Genomic DNA, 17,831 nt, shown 5'->3' with positions numbered 1-17,831 from the left:
ACTCAACCGAAAATTAGTATTTTTTAATAGAAATCTAAACATGTCAACTATTTTCTACAAAAAAAGCATAAGGTAAGCGACACATTACGCTGTAAGCATCATGGCTTGGCCTATTTCAGCATATCACTCTCCATACATTCCAACTGGTAGCCACCCAAATAAAGCGCACTTATGACTTGGTCTGTCACAGGCTTTAATTAATTTCGAAATATTGTAATTTTATCTAGAGAAGCAACGTTTTAAATTTTGGAAAAGTGTGTATTTTTAATTATAATTTTGTTACACCGTTGGTTGTTGCACAGGAGAGGAGGATCAGATCGATCGATTTTTGCGGGGAGAACCTTTATGTGGGGAAACCTTAAATGATGATAATTAAAAAAAAAAAATTCAATCAGGAATTTGAAAATCTCTTCATCTCTTGTGATTATCTTAGAACGTATGCTTTAAGGTGGTATATAATTGTATAGCACGAACCCCTAATAACATTATAGAAACATTATTTTAGTTTGTTGTTCTCCTGTAGGTTTTTGGCTTTCCAAAAAAGCCCCTCCAAGCTCAGTGTGCCCATGGGCCCTTTCGTGGCTTAAGTTGATACGAAGGATAATTCAATACATATAAATATATATTAATTTATATTGAATATGCCATTATTCATTTGTGTTCAGGAATTTTCGTTATAACATCGATTTTAACGATGAGATATATAATGCATCTTTACAACCCCCCCCCCCCACCACGAAATAAGTAATTGTTTATTTTAGTAGCTAATTAAGTTGTAATCAAGTGCTATTTTTTTTCAATTTTGCATTCTCAACTCTTTTTTATTTCATTACTTTTTATGTGAAACCTCACAAGAGCCCCAACTGCTCCCAACCGTCTGGAGCCAGTGAGACTATGAAATCCCCAATTGGGGTATGTTGTGAGGCAGAAGATAGTGGGGTGAGGAATGAGATGGGAAAGAGGAAGGTAGAGAAGTTCCTGACTATTCAGATATGGTCATCAAACACGGCAACGTGTTCAAGCAACTTTTCAAAACTTTTAATGGTGGTCTTATGTCAGGATGATACTTAGGGTATCTTCCACTGAAATAATAATACTAATTAAATAAAAAGAATTTGGCATTCTCAGACTATAAAAATATTACCATTCGTTATTTCGGCTACTGGCATTATACCTAGCTCTCTAATTAAAAATTTAGGCGTATTAGATCTATCAAAAAATTTATATATAAAGATGCAAAAGTCGGTCATTTTGAATACATGTAGGATAACAAAAGATTTTTTAAATATTTATGTTGAGGGATCAGTAGGATTTATAGGCCCTGTTAGAAGTTCTACCGAGCCGAACCCTCTGATATGAAAATATCTGGAGACGGTGAATTTTTTTTTTCCCATTTGATATCTGGTGATTTGACGTGTTGTTGTTCTTGTATTGTTTTGTATTTATTTTACTTATATAATGCACTTACATAGTGTTGATTGACTAGCTGATCATTTGTGGAAAAGTGAGTGGAAGGGTTAAGTTTTTCCTTTGGGGAAGACTTAACCCGGACAACTAAATCGGAAGTTTAAAAAAAAAAAAAAAAATACTTCTTGTTCATGGTTCTGATTGTTTTAATTTTATTTTTATGTCCCATTTCGAAAATAATACTAAATTATTCACATTTTTATTTTTTCGTATTGCTTGTTTTTGATCCCAAAGACAGGCATCGGTACATTTCAAATAAATTAAAAGTAAGACCAGTTGTTTTGAAGCAAATAATTTATTATTATCGTTGTCTTTTGGGGGGTCAAACACAAATTGACTTAAGGGAAGAATCGCCACTGCAAAGCACCTCGCTGCAAACCGTTGTCTTACTTTCGGACTTTCTGGAGTGGCGCGTGGTACCGACGCTCCGAAGCATAAATTAACCACTTAAGGCAAAGCAGCAGCATATTCAGTCGACCGCATAAATATACCACTCTCGTCGACCGGTTTGCAGAACTGCTAGTTTTTCCTTGCGCATGCGTACTGGCATAAATGAACCTACACCCGTACTGGTATATACTGCAGTATTTGCATTATCTTTGTCTATTAACCATAACATGACCATAACCAATCTGAGAGTGGTTTGTTTATGACTAAACTATTGTCTCTGCTCACGTTTGCTGTCATTTCGGGATGTGGGAGTAGGAGTTGATTGTTTTCCATTTGTTTCTGTCTTTTCTAACGTTAATACCAGTGTTATTAGTGTTTATAGCGCACACTTCTCGAGCAGTAAGTAAGAAAATTTTGTTTTTAGGTTTTATATTATAGATGCCTGCTAATTAGTTGGTCGTATTGGGCTAACAGATCTGTCATTATAAATTTATTTTTATATATTTATTCATTACTTTTTGATTAAAATAAATATTTGAACAGGGAATTAAGTTATTTGAACGCTTTAAATAATAAATAACAAATTGCGCTATTCCCCTCAAAATATTACGTGCTTTAGTAATTTTTATGTTTACATTTTTCCTTATTTATTCTCTATTTAGTAACTCCCAGTTAGTTGAACTTAATAAACAGCTTATCATGTTATGTGACATCTTTGAATTCAACACTATCTTCGCATCCTGCTTTGAGGTCAATTGTTAACCACACATTTATATTATCACTATTGAATGAAATTGACAAAACCTAACTAGGTAGTTATGTGATTCATTTTGAAGGAAGTATGCTATGCAGTGCTTTATTTTTTAACAGAAAACATTCCAACAAGTCTTTCATGTTGCCTGACTTGTTTTTTTGCGGAATAATAATATTATGGTTCCTAGAATAGCTAATGGCTGATTGTTTATTTTAGCGTATAAATATGTATTGATCATTTCCAAGTATTTACATTAATTTAGAGAAGAACGATTTCTTTGGTAAACTTTGTCTGTAATTTGATTTAAAAAAACACATTATTTGTTTTCAGCGAAGGCGGGGTGGGGTGGCTAGACAAGTAAATTACAATGAACCCGATGGACTTTGAAGGTTTTGTAGCCAAAAATAAAACCATTTTACATAATGACTCACTGAGGGAAATATTGGTCTACCCCACCGATGATGTATCAGTGAGTGCTTAAAATAATATAATTTTTTTGTTTTTACGCTATTATATTTAATAACTTTCCATGTTACTATAACACATATTTACCATACTTTCCATGTTAATATAACACATATTTTTTCTTTAAGCTAACCAGCTGAGGTCTGACAGCAAGAAATGTTGCCATTTTTTTAACCTGGAATTTATGGGTCAATGAAATTATTTTTAGCTCGCATCGTCACTTTGTTGGAGCTTAGATGTTTCTATGTAATTGTCAAAAAATAAGAGTCAACGCCATTTATTTATTCCACTCCACTTCAGTCTAGAAATTCATGGAAAGCCGTGTAACAACTAGTAGTGATATAAACAGGATAGGACTGATTTAATGAGGAACTGCAGTACATTTTTTAATATATTTTTTTTTTATCAATAAACCTTCTATCTTAAATACCTGTTTATATATTTTTTATTGTTATAGTTGGTTTTAATAGTAAAATTAATTTTCTAAGTTTTAATTTTTCGGGTCTCCAAAAAACGCATCAAATCTATTTACGTGACCTGTGACATCACCGATGACCAGTCTCAAGAAGCCTACTTTTTTTTTCTTTCGTCACTGAATTTTGTATGGAAGTCGAGATGTTTTTTATTCTGCGAAGAACACTAGGCAAAATGTTAGCATCTCGTCACTAATGATATTGTTTTGAATCAAAGTGCAAAGTTACATCCATGACCACACTGACAATTTACCGGTGTTTAAAAACCTACATATTATTTTCATCAGTTTAAATGCGAATGTGGACCAGAGTAGCCAATGAATATGTTCTAAAATACACAACAAGAGATGTAGAGATTTTCAAAATCCCCACAAGTTACCTCAAATTACCCTCAAAATGAAACAAAATTCCATTTAAATTAACATTTATTGTTTATTATTCCCTTTCGTTCAGCCTTTAAAAATAGACATTTTTTTGAAAATATGCTGTGTCGAAAACAAAGTATAATGCGTTCTCACAATAATTGTATATATTTTTTTCAATATGCTTGGATAATTAAAAAATGCCCAAAATCCCTGCATTTTCCCTGCAAAAGACCAAATAATTAAAAAAACTTTAATCTTAGAAATTCCCGGAATTTGGGGAATTTTACACTAATTTTTACAACCCTGATGTGGATGTTTTAAACCATAGATAAATTACTTAGGTAGACTGGTTGTGATGAAACTGTAGGTTCAGTAGTACCAACCAAACAGCGTGTTTTATTCATTTTTAAATGACGACTTATGAATTCTATCTATAATAAAAGTTAAATATTCAGATCAGCATTTGTTGATCTATACTAAGGCTTTAACCTTTTTAGCAGTTGGGGGGGGGGGGGGGGGGGTGTTATGTACAGTGGCGACCCCACCAACTTCACGGTTTGTTGAGAAAGTCAGTCCGTAAATCCTTGTATTTCGATTCTAGTGCGTGGTGTTGCCCATGAAGAAGATGATATTTTTCTTTTCAATACAGGAGCACATTTCTTTTTTCATTGCAAAACCAAACGAAATATCATCACGATAATTCAAAATGTCAACGATCTTAGTTTATTTTTACATGGGTTTAATTTACGAGTTGATTGGACATGGAGCTATATGAAAAGATACCAATTGTAAATAGTATTTCATGAAATTATGACGAACTAACTGCTGAAAATAAACTTTTTTGTTCAATGGTTAACGTCTTGTGTTATCGATCCACCCATCACCTGGTGGTTCGGATTACAGAGACTATACTGTATTATGATTCCAGTTAGTGGTGTTTACCAGAAGATGGCGCCTTATAATGTACCAAAATATGTACAGCGGGGACCTCACCAACTTCATATATGTGGTTAAAAAAGTCAGTCTGTTAATCTTTGTATTTGAATTCCAGTGCGTGGTGTTGCCAAGAAGATGGCGCACCGTCAACACCACGGTGCCGGACGCGCGCGTGGCTGCCACGTGTCCGCTGCTCACCCGCCAGGCCCTGCTCAGCTACGCGTCCAGCTGGAACCTCGTACACTTCAAATACAACGCATACTCAAGTTCCTATCTCGACTTGCCAAGGTTACTATATTATTTTATTTTAACCTGATGTATGCGGATGTCGCGTACATGATCTATCAGCGGATGACGTTTAATAATATGATCTATGACAAAATAGAACATTGAAGAAAAGTGAAGAAAACGAACACAAAACACACATAACCTATTATTTCATCATGTTCTGTTTTGTCAATGTTTTTTTTTGTCACTGCTCTATTTTTTCACGGTTCTGTTTTATCCGGTTACCGATCTACATTCACTTAAAAACGTACATTGTATCAAAATCTGCCACGTGGTTAAGAAGCTATATTCTGTAATTTACTGTACAGACCTTTTCACTAATCATAATGTCACAACTTCGACGGTTCCGAATTACAATGTTGGATGTACAACTTTTGTAGTTTAGCAGTAAAGCTGTTTAAAGTTTTGTTTCTGTATTTTGACTGGTTTTGATACTATATTTCTCCAATTATATTTAATTATAAGGGGTTAAGCCATTTTATGCTATGTTTTTCTTTTGCATCTTGAATTTAAACCTTATCGCCATCTACATAAGGGGTGATATTAGTGAATAGCGGATCGCCTTAATGCAAAATATCAAACAACATTGTTCTTCGGGACCGTCGACTTGTTCAGAAAAGGGAGTTAATTCGTAGGGGCCACAGACCAAAGAAGACGTAGACATGCCCTAACGCGAAATCACGATATCATTTCGACGAGCTGGAGGCAAACTACGTAACCATGTTACTGGCACCAAGAAGGTTCAAGCATGTCTTAAATAAACTATGACATCATTCATACTTTGACCTCCAACGAATGCACATCGAAAAAACAGTACACAACAATACAACAGCACATTGAGTAAATTATAAAACATTTGTAAAATTGTCTAACTGAATACTCTTAATAAAATATTCAATTTTGGTAACGAGCCGAATCTTTGTTCGCCTGATGTGATTTTCAATTTTGTGATTTGTTATGTGTATTTGTTATTTGTTACGTGTTATGCAGCGTGCAAATCTAAATAGTGATTCTAAAATGCTCAATGCCTGTAGACTGTCAGATTTATTTATTGACAAATCACTGAAAGGGACATGCCCACTCCACTTACCCGCTCAGCATAATTATATATATTTTTTTATCATATATTCACTTTATATTAATTACTACTAGCTTTTCGCCTGTTGCAGGCAACTAATGGGTAAAAATACTTTTGAATGTATGATTTGGCGTTGAATGCGGGTGAAGCGAGAGGTGTGTGCCTACTTTTATATTTATGATGTGATGTAATGCGTAAAAATGTGGTGAAAATGTTGAATTAATATATATATATAACCTAACCTAAATGTGATTTTCTTTAAAAAAAAATTGCCCCTTTAATAACGCCTGCTCGCGTCCCCTTTAGAGTTACATCCCAGTTTTCAAATAGTATGTGGGCTACGCTAGGTTTGTATAGACTGGTTTGTGATTTCATTCTAATACCAATTTTCCATGTTATTTTCTGTAACAAAAAATTGCCCCTTTAATAACGCCTGCTCGCGTCCCCTTTAGAGTTACATCCCAGTTTTCAAATAGTATGTGGGCTACGCTAGGTTTGTATAGACTGGTTTGTGATTTCATTCTAATACTTATTTTCCATGTTATTTTCTGTAACAAAAAATTGCCCCTTTAATAACGCCTGCTCGCGTCCCCTTTAGAGTTACATCCCAGTTTTCAAATAGTATGTGGGCTACGCTAGGTTTGTATAGACTGGTTTGTGATTTCATTCTAATACTTATTTTCCATGTTATTTTCTGTAACAAAAAATTGCCCCTTTAATAACGCCTGCTCGCGTCCCCTTTAGAGTCACATCCCAGTTTTCAAATAGTATGTGGGCTACGCTAGGTTTGTATAGACTGGTTTGTGATTTCATTCTAATACCTATTTTCCATGTTATTTTCTGTAACAAAAAATTGCCCCTTTAATAACGCCTGCTCACGTCCCCTTTAGAGTTACATCCCAGTTTTCAAATAGTATGTGGGCTACGCTAGGTTTGTATAGACTGGTTTGTGATTTCATTCTAATACCTATTTTCTGTAACAAAAAATTGCCCCTTATATAACGCCTGCTCGCGTCCCCTTTAGAGTTATATCCCAGTTTTCAAGTAGTTTGTGGGCTATGCTAGGTTTGTATAGACTGGTTTGTGATTTAATTCTAATACCTTTTCCCATGTTCTAACCTAACCTGACTGTGTGACCACAAATGTATTAAAATATATGTATGGTTAGAAAGAAATGGAAATTTTGAGAAAAAAAAGTGCCAAGGATTTAACTGATCATTTTTTCACCGAGCCATTCGGATTCTGTAAGTCGAGACGCGTAATTTGATACCCATATCGTATGTACGGTTTTTGTCACCAACATTCTTCAAAAGTCCCAGCGAGTTTTATTTTGGAAAAAAACATTGCTCTATAAACACGTAAAATGTAAAAACTTTTATTGGAAAATATTTTATTAAAAAAAAAACTTCAAACTTAATATATTCATTATCATAAACACCGCATACCTCGATTTATGTCAGGTCTTTTACAAACCTAGTATTCATTCAACTATTACTACACTAGTAGATATTTCTTTTAATTATGTATTGTTTAACTGCACTTCTATTAACAACTGTATCACTTGCAATAATATTTTTGTGTACACATTACTTGTTCTGTACTCTATTGTAAAAGCCATTTTATGGCGTTTAAATAAATAAATAAGTTGGTTTGTTCCTCTAGCCCTTAAGGGAAGGTCTATCTTTTCTTTGGTCTTAGTAGTAGCGTTCAAACTGTAGTAATTTTATAATTCAACTGAGTCTCGTTCGCCGTAGTTTTTCTCTGGGAGTTCAATGTACAACCGCTCATTAGAGAAAACCGCCACTGCCCGGGAATGATGCATATCTTGCTAGATATTTTGGGGACACTGTGACTTGTTAATCAATGTATTACTAGTGCTTGCACACAAATCATTATACAAAGGATTTTCCACAAATCTAAACTTAACTCGAGGTGCATTGTTTATACACGCGCTGTGCCAGCCCGAGCTTCCTCTTTTTTGTATCAGCGATATAAGTTTATTCGCATACTTTAGTCAAATGACCTGAAGATTTATCAATGCAATTTTTTTTTATGAGACATGTTTTATAAATTTTGCAGTTCTTTGATAAGAGTGACTTTAAATACATTATTTAAAATGCACATCACTTCAAAAAGATAATAATAGTAATGTAGAATTTATTGATGGATATAGAAAGAATTCTAATATTGTAAGGTTATTTGTGACGGTTATTTAAAAGGTTTTTAAAAAATAATTCATGTGTTTTGTAATGCCTTCATCTATTCATAATACAGTACGCTCTCGGTAATCTTCCTCTAGATTAACTGACAACTATGTACAATCTGCTGTTATTTATACTAGTTGAAAGTACTAAATCAAGCTCTAAAATTCACAGATATTTATGTAAAACTCATTAGCCCGCCGCATGCCAAAACTAGAGCGCCAAGCTTTGTACACTGACAGGTCGAGTTATCTTATTACATACTCAATTACTATACCGCCGTCTAGCTTGATCTCACTGTCCGTTATACCAGTCACCAGGGTTCATTATTGTTGTTATAGGACATTTCGGTTAGTCCTCTGTGTATTCTAGTAACTGTTGCATGCGTTTTTGTTTGTTTATTTCTGCCACATTTTTTGTTTGAATAAGTCTACAAAAAGGGGTCTTCTTGCAATCGTAAAAATGACATCTCAACTACAAACAAACAAAAAAAATTTTGATGAAAGATCAATAGCTGCATTTGTTTGTTTTTACGAAATACCTGTTTTAATATTTAGCATATTTTGTATGTGTGCTCTATAATTCGCTGCTTTCACTAATTGGACACTTGCCCGGTTTTTGGGAGTGACATATTGATTATACATTATTATTTTTTTAATAAGCAGGCAGTTTCTTTTTTTGATTTGATATTACGGATTGTATTTTTGTTGATGGTGAAGATTTCTTGGATGCCAGGGCAACTTTATAGTTGTTGTTTAGAAAAGGGAGTTGTAGAGATAAAATTTCGAAAGTCTCAATTTAGTCCCCTTTCCCTTGCGTTGGTAATCTTAGTTCCTTGAGTCTATCTTCATATGATGCTGGTCTTTCAAAACTCTTTGTATTTTTGTAAATCTTCTTTGTACTCTCTGTAATAGAGCTACAATATCCTTCACAAAATATGGACTCCATACTCCATATTTGGAAAGCATATTTCAGGAGAGGTCGCACTTATGTTTTGTATATTTTTAACACCATGTCCCGTTTTAGGTCAAGGAAGGCTTTCCTGATTGAATATGTTATTGGATTTGCTCTTTTGACAATCCCAGTGATACGCGTTTCTCATTTCAAGTAGTAATTATATTACACAGTTCATAAAATTAAATAAAATAATTGTTTATTTGTTACAGATTACCAAATATCCTTTCGATAAAAGAAGATATTTATGAAAGTGATATAGATGTCCAGATCCTTGAAAAGGACTCCAATAATACCAAGACTGCCTGCATTAAGAAACAGGGCTACCTGCTCAAAGGGCCCGAGATTGGGTCTGATCGGATGTTTATTAATTTAGCTTCAAAATCTTTTAAAAAGCGCTATTGCTATTTAAGGCAGCATGTAGATGGCTCATATATATTAGATATTCATAAGGACGATAAGAGAGAAGATGCTAAGCAGTCCATTATTTTAGATCTTTGTACGGAAATTGTAAAAGTAAGTTTGACTTTTTGTTTGTTTTATTTTTATTTGACAGTAACAATGTACCCTAGGACAGATTTGAAGCCACTTGTGTGCAGATCCAAATCGGAAATAATTTGTATTTAGTGTGCCACATTTCACTGACGGTTCCTATTCCTAATTCAGATTTGAGTATAAAAGTAACCAGCTACAGTATGATGCCTAGCTACTTTTATACCCGTATCTGAATGGGTTATTATGTATTGATTTTTGTTAGTATTGACACAATACATAATTGCTTTAATATTATGTATAAAGTTTAATATTTTACGGATAATGGTGTTGTGCTATAAGTTTGTATTGTTATGATTTCAGAACCCTAAACGCACACGCAACTGTTTTGAAATTCGCGTCGACACAAGCACAAAAGGATACACATTTGCCACTGAAACTGAATCCGAATTGGAAAGTTGGATGACTACTTTGAATTCTATTCTTCAACAAAATAAGTTGGAAGAAGTTGTGAATAAGGAAGATTTGGAACAAGGTTAGTGTAATTATTATTACTGTTAAGTTATTTAACCCTCAGCTGGTGTTCAAATACGGGGGTCATATATTTATCACCTAAAATACATAAAAAAAAACTATGGAAGCATCTGCCACCAAGACCCGGACAAACCTCACCACATGAACCAAAACATAGAGAACCAGTTGGGGTGTTGATTATCCAATAAGTGCTTCCCGAGGCAGCAATACCCATTCCTGCCTCCCAAATTATAATGTAATGTTTCTTTGTTTAAATATTGCTGGAATAATGTATTCTTACATGTATCAAGTGATTATTTTGGGAAGATCATCATTTGCTGCCAAACCATTAATTTACAGTAATTTATTTGTTTTTCAGATATTCCTCCTGCATCAATTTTCGGAACTCTCAAGGGCTTAGAGCACAGTATGAACCCACAGTTGATTAGTTACGCTAAAGAAACCAGCGCTACTATCGCCTCAGCCCGCGCCTATTCTCGCCGAAATCTCTTCATGCTCGCAAATAACTCTTGCTCCACCCCAGAACCTCAAGTGGAACCATTCAAGTTGGTATTTTTTAATAATGGTTGGTAATACTCCCCGACCGTTCCCCATTGTATCCTCTTCCATCTTAAACCATTCCATGGGCATCCATAATCTACCCTACAAAATCCAATAAATTATAATTTGAAAATATAAATATGTAAAATCCAACATGCCATCATAACGTTTTCCAAATATTATCTTACTTTTTGATTTGAACCTAACCATTTTATCAGCTCTACATTCGTAGCAAGACTACCTAGAGAGAACACAAGTGCTCGTCTCTCTTCGTCGTTCCTAACGTCCCCTCATTGTTCGGTCTCTCGGTCAGTTTTTTGTGTTCTAGTCACAAACCATCAGTGTGGAGGCTTATTGGTACAGTAGAACCCCGTTAATTCGAACCCCGATAATTCGAAAAAACGCGTAATTCGAAATTTTCGCAAAAAAAATTTCCGCTGAAAAATTTTTTCATACAAAATTTTTTTTAATTCGAAATTCGTTAATTCGTAATTCGAAATTTATTTTTGTCCGCGCACGAAAATTTGTTCGTGTAATTCGAAAAAATTTGATTTTTGCGAAAATAAATCATAATATTTCGTAAATCTGAATCTAAAAGTCAGCCGTGGCAGTAAAACGCCGAAAATTGTATTTTTACGTGGTTATACATCGTCCTAATTAGTATTATTATTTTGTAAATCTGAATCGATTTACACTGGAATGTCGTATTTTTTCAAATTTATTTCGAATATCCGAGGTTAAAGGGCCGAGAAAATACATTTTACGCGGATATATGTCGTAGTTTTACGAGTTTACGCCCAATATCTGCATTTAAAGTGTCGGCCGCGACGAAACTCGGCCGCGTAATTTCGATTTACGCGTAAATATATCGTATTTTTACTAACTTTACTTCGAATATCCGCGTTGAAAAAATACGGCGCGACGGAAATCGGCCGAAAAATTTCCATCCATGCCGAAATATGACATATTTTTACGAATTTACTTCAAATATCTGAACTTAAAAGGCCGGCCGCGATGAAAAACTGCTGACAAAATTCGATTTACGCGGAAATATATAATATTTTTTACGAATTTATTTCGAATATCTGAATTTGAAGAGCCGGCCGCGACGGAATACGGCCGCGAATTCTCGTTTTACGCGGAAATATATCGTATTTTTACGAATTCAAATTCAGATATTTGAAATAAAGGGCCGGCCGCGACAGAAAATTACCGCGAAATCTCGATTTACGCGGAAATATATCGTATTTTTACGAATATCTCAATTTAAAGGGTAGGCCGCGACCGAAATCGGCAGCGAAATCTCGATTTACGCGTAAATATATAGCATTTTTATGAATTTATTTCGAATATCTGAATTTGAAGAGCCGGCCGCGACGGAATACGGCCGCGAATTCTCGTTTTACGCGGAAATATATCGTATTTTTACGAATTCAAATTCAGATATTTGAAATAAAGGGCCGGCCGCGACAGAAAATTACCGCGAAATCTCGATTTACGCGGAAATATATCGTATTTTTACGAATATCTCAATTTAAAGGGTAGGCCGCGACCGAAATCGGCAGCGAAATTTCGATTTACGCGTAAATATATAGCATTTTTATGATTTTTTTTCGAATATCTGAATTTGAAGAGCCGGCCGCGACAGAATACGGCCGCGAATCCTCGTTTTACGCGGAAATATATCGTATTTTTACGAATTCAAATTCAGATATTTGAAATAAAGGGCCGGCCGCGACAGAAAAATACTGCAAAATCTCGATTTACGCGGAAATATATCGTATTTTTACGAATATCTCAATTTAAAGGGTAGGCCGCGACCAAAATCGGCAGCGAAATCTCGATTAACGGCGTATTTTTTTTTTTTTTTTTTTCACAAAATTTCGAATTACGTGGGAATTCGTTAATTCGAAATTTGATTTTTGATGTCCGCTGGATTTCGAATTAACGAGGTTCTACATGGGTAACGTAGCTACTACAAATAATAATAATAATAATAATTGGATGACTTGTACAGAGCCGTTTTTGTACAAAATCACCTCAAGGGCGCTGTACAAATTTATAATACATTTCTACAGTGATCGAGATAATATAAAGTACAATACTTACCTAGTAGGTCACTTGAGATTAACACTTAATTAACATTATCTAATTGTTTATTAGCGAAATTTAGATACAGGATTTAGGACATAATTGGAAAATTGAATATAACTGGACTTTCTCTTAGGAATGGTATATTTAATTTAAGGGTATGACAGCTTAAAAAGGTAAGTTTTTAGTTCAGACCTGAATTCTGTTGGACTTGTTATGGATCTTAGTTCCGGAGGGAGTTTATTTCAAGCTTTCGCCCCAGATACTCCGAAAGCGCGATCACCAAACTTGGTATTTGGCTTTCGCTTAGGTTCTATCAGTCTGCCTATAGCTGATGATGTTGCTGATCTAAGAGTTGACTGCCTCAGACCAGTGTTTTCCGGGACGCATAGTTGAGAGATGTAGGGTGGGGCCATTTCACTGATGGATTTAAACACCATCCAGCACAGTTTGTACTGGATTCTTTCAGGGCACTTGAGCCAGTGAAGGTTACGAAGGTGTTTTGAAATGTGCGAATATTTTGAAACCCCGGTTATGAGCCGTGCTGCTGCATTAAACACTGACTGAAGTTTGTCAATTTGATATTTTGGAAGGCTGGCATAAATGCCGTTACAGTAATCGAGACGTTAGACTACGTACGTTGATAAGTAGTTTTGTTGCTTCTGTAGGAAGGTTTCTTCGGACAGACTAAAGTTGTCTTAGGTGAAAAAAACCGGTGCTTACAGTCCTATTTATTTGACTTTTAAACGAAAAGTCTGAATCTAAATTGACACCGAGAAGTTTGACTGTTGTTTTTGGGATGATATTGCTGCCGGAAATAGTTACCAATAAAAATCCATACAAAACAAATAATAATCCAAACAAAAGCTGTTCGAATAGAGTAGCTCTGGAACTTCCTCGCCCGGGCACTTATCTGGGGAAATCTTCACTCAGCAGGCATACGGGCATTTTTGCCGTATTTTGCGTTTTTGTCTAGTCCCACGATTTCATTTGGCTTTTTCTTAGTTACGTATTATTATATATCGAAAAATTATATGTTTTTAACATGAAAATTTATTAATTTACTTTACTAGTCAGTTAACCCCTCAGACCTCTGGCATATATGAAAGTAGGAGAATTTGTGTGTATTTCCGCTTCGCAATAAAATCCAAATAAATGGTACATTTCTGGACGAATCTGAAAACTAAAAACTTTCTGTGAAAGGTAATGAAATATGCTTTCCAATTTTATTATTCTAAATAAACACATCATTTCTGAAATGAAACATGTTTTCGTCTAAACACTGAACTAAAATTACTGATAACAAAAAAAATATATTTATTTAATTTTATTTATTGATTTCGTTTATTTATTTATTCATTTTAAACATTATTGCCACATCACTTTTTTTTTCATTTCATGAAAAAATAATTGAAAACCAGTTTTTCAAATTGCAGTTGGAACCTTTGGTAGAGGTGTACATTTTAATTATTCTGTAGTTAACTTCTAGATTTGAGAAAATTACAACTGTCAGTTAAATTCAAAAAGGTAGTTTTTTTTTACCATGTCCCATTTCTACATTCAATGAAGTCTGATTTGGTAATTAACTTTGGGTGTGCATGATTAATTTGGAGGTTTCTTAAATAGCTTACATAGTATATAGTAATAAAAAAATATAAGAAAATAATTGAAAAAACATTACGTTTAACATTTCTGATATAGAATCCGTTAGTTCCATTCCATGACCATATATATTTTTTTAATATATGAATAGTTTATAAAATTACTTTATTATTGTACAGTTTTTTTTTAATATTTTTTTTTGTACATAACTGAACTGCCCCAGCAATAATAAATTGGGCATTAATGCCCAAGAAATATAAAAAAACTATTTAACAATTTCTAGACATTTTTATTTTATTTTCCAATGTACATTTGTTACTTAAATTTTGTAATTCAAAAATTAATTTAGTTAACAAAATAATAGCACCCTGTAAGTCATCTTTATTCACGATGTTTCCCTGTTTAGTTGACTCCTCCCACCTTTCTCGCCCCCTTCCCCCTCCCCCAAATTACCCCACCCACTACCCCCAGCTAATAAAATCTAATCTTTCTGTACTTGTTTAATTTTTAAGTTAGTTTTAAGATTGCTAGTAAAAAAAATCATTTTGTATTCATGTAATGAATTGAAAATGCTAATTGAAGTATTTATATTTTAACCCTTCATTAGTATTCTGAGCAATGAGAAATATGTATTATGGTAGTTAGTCCCAGAATTTCTGCTCTGAAAAATATCCTGACTACCAAAAATGTGGTTTTTGTTGGAAACTTAAAAATATAATGGAAAGCATAAAAAATGATAAAACTTTGGCAAAAATGCCCATAAACATTATTTAAAAAAATCATCTTGGAGTTACATAAATTAATATGTTATTTTTAGGGAGCAGTTTGGTCAACGCATCCTGCTGAAATGTGAAAGTTTAAAGTTTCGACTGCAAGCACCAATTGATGGTGATAAGGAGCTACTCTGCCAAGTGGAACCGTACTATACCTACTTGTCCTTATTTGATGCCAGAAATGGGAAGAAATTGTCGGAAAACTTTTATTTCAATTTAAACCATCCAGCCGTGAAAGATTTGATGGTTGAGGAAACTAATTTTGGATTGGGCCACGAACATTCTGAGATAGATCCAAGATTAGATCTGAAATTATTGCCTGATGATTGGTTTAAAAGCAAAAAGCAGGTAAGAAGAAGTAATGTGATCATAATTCCTGCCACTACTCTCTTTACTTTACTTCAAGATTGCTATTTATTATATTCATTTTGTGTTTCAGGCAATTCTATCAATTAACAATCCTCATCCTGATATTTTTATTGTGGTGAGAATTGATAAAATCCTTCAAGGAACCATTAATCAAGTGACAGAGCCATACGTCAAAGCTGCCAAAGATCCGAGGCTTGGTCTCAAAGTCCACAAAACTGTGCAGTCTTATGCCAACAGGCTTGCTTCCTATAAAATGCCATTTGCGTGGGCTGCAAAACCATTATTCAGGTATAATAATTATTTATTTTAAGAACTCACTGTTTAATGCATAAATGCATAGTTATTGTTTTGAGATATATTATTTGTTAATTATTTGTACAGATTATACAGCAATGAATTGGATACAGGACCTGATTTTCCAGCCATTTATCGCCAAGAGCCTGGCCGGATGTCAGACGAAGATTTGCTTAAAGTATTATCTGACTATCGTAAGCCTGAAAAGTTATCGAAGCTGACTCTGATTCCTGGTTGGATAAAAATCAACATTCAGTCTTGCTTAGAACAACCCCCTAGTAAGTTTCTTTACATTATTTTAATATGTAAAATCACACTCCTGAAATTTAATAAATGCAACAATTTTTTTCATTACTATGGCAACACCGATTTTAAAACAAACAAATATTTTAGGTTCAAATGTGATATTGTTACTATTGATTTCTGAATCTGGCAGGTTGACTGGAGGGAAAAAATGACAACTCAATTTTTATTTTTATTTAAAAAAAAAAACTCAAATTGAGCTCTTCTTCCGTATGGTTTTTAAAATTTTTGATTTAACATCTATTTTTGATAAGAGTTATGTAGAATCTTCTCCTATTTTTCAATCATCCTGGTGTTGACTTTTAAAACAATTTAAATTATCGCAGCACCCTCCGTTTTCACCTACTTTATTTTGAGAATCTGTACTTCAATCGTCTTTCAAGTGCTTAATAAATTTTTTCAGACAGTTTAACTTGCGGATGGGCTCCGGTGAAGTCATTTCCAATGCCCCCAACGGCTCCTTGCTCTCTAGAAGTGTCCACAATTAACACGGCCCTCGAACATCCTTTCACCTCTTACGTTAATCATCTGTATATTTATCCAATGATGTTGAATTTTGACTCTCAAAAATCATTTGCCAGAGCTAGAAACATAGCATGCTCGGTGGAATTGAAAGACAGTGATTCGAGAGAAGCAGTACCACTAAATGTGAGTTCAAGCGTACTTCCATTAACAAACAAAACATTTACTCACCATCAAAATCTTTTTCAATTGCCTACTTACCGTAGCTCTTTTGAACTACATATCAATGAATGTTTTATGGAAAGTGGTTAGTGTGTTTAATATGTAATTATTTCATTAGGCAATTTACGGGAGCAATGGATTAATGAATAAGAAGATGTGTTCCGTCGTCCATCACAATACGTGTCCAAATTGGTTTGAGGAAATCAAAATAAGACTACCTGTCATGCTAACCACCACACACCATATTCTATTTACCTTTTATCACGTTTCTTGTAATATATCCAAGAAGCAGGATTGCGGAGTAGAAACTTGCGTTGGGTAAGAACTAATTGTAAATATTTATGTCAGATTTAATCAGATAACAATCATATGACAAATAGACAGAACTGAAATTAATGGTTTCAGTAGGTATTATATTATGTACTCCTTTTAACACATTTACAGTTATTCTTGGGTATCTCTTCTCAACAAGTCTGGAAAATTGGTTGAAGAGATAATAAACCTTCCTGTTGCAACCCACCTGGCTTCGGGATACCTGTCAATTCAACCCTTGGGTTTGGGAAAAGGGGTAAGTGTAGTACATATTAAACAAATTCTCACCCTTTATCAAACGGGATATAATTTGTTGGCATATCGCTGATGGCTCTGTTATGACCTCTACCTCCTTATCATAAATGAAGCACTGTCAAAAAGGAACATACAATGGAGCTCTGAGCGATCAGGATAATTTGTGGTTTTTCATAAAATTATATGAACTTCGTAAAGATAAAAATACTTA

The 17,831-nt window shown here is 34.2% G+C and overlaps 1 protein-coding gene across 2 annotated transcripts in view; it reads left to right on the top strand.

The window, feature by feature from the left end:
- The first annotated feature begins 2,149 nt into the window (after positions 1-2,149).
- Positions 2,150-17,831, top strand: part of Ziz (dedicator of cytokinesis protein Ziz) — a 71,036-nt gene continuing 55,354 nt past the window's right edge. Inside the window, exons 1-12 of one of the 2 annotated variants that reach the window (XM_089651414.1) lie at positions 2,150-2,256; positions 2,942-3,080; positions 4,966-5,138; positions 9,584-9,887; positions 10,227-10,398; positions 10,756-10,942; positions 15,448-15,751; positions 15,843-16,060; positions 16,154-16,344; positions 16,773-17,017; positions 17,172-17,371; positions 17,498-17,621. In XM_089651414.1, coding sequence (XP_089507540.1) covers positions 2,979-3,080; positions 4,966-5,138; positions 9,584-9,887; positions 10,227-10,398; positions 10,756-10,942; positions 15,448-15,751; positions 15,843-16,060; positions 16,154-16,344; positions 16,773-17,017; positions 17,172-17,371; positions 17,498-17,621 — 2,220 coding nt within the window. In that variant the 5' untranslated portion in view covers positions 2,150-2,256; positions 2,942-2,978. Of the gene's footprint in view, positions 2,261-2,941; positions 3,081-4,965; positions 5,139-9,583; positions 9,888-10,226; positions 10,399-10,755; positions 10,943-15,447; positions 15,752-15,842; positions 16,061-16,153; positions 16,345-16,772; positions 17,018-17,171; positions 17,372-17,497; positions 17,622-17,831 lie in introns of both variants that reach the window. The other variant, XM_089651415.1, reaches the window with a different exon arrangement.

This window comes from Hesperophylax consimilis, chromosome 4, assembly GCF_061612785.1.
Source record: "Hesperophylax consimilis isolate HC1 chromosome 4, BYU_Hcon_1.0, whole genome shotgun sequence".
Classification (NCBI taxonomy): domain Eukaryota; kingdom Metazoa; phylum Arthropoda; class Insecta; order Trichoptera; family Limnephilidae; genus Hesperophylax; species Hesperophylax consimilis.
The sequence above is the reverse complement of the archived record's forward strand: the minus strand, read 5'-3'. Positions and strand labels throughout refer to the sequence as shown.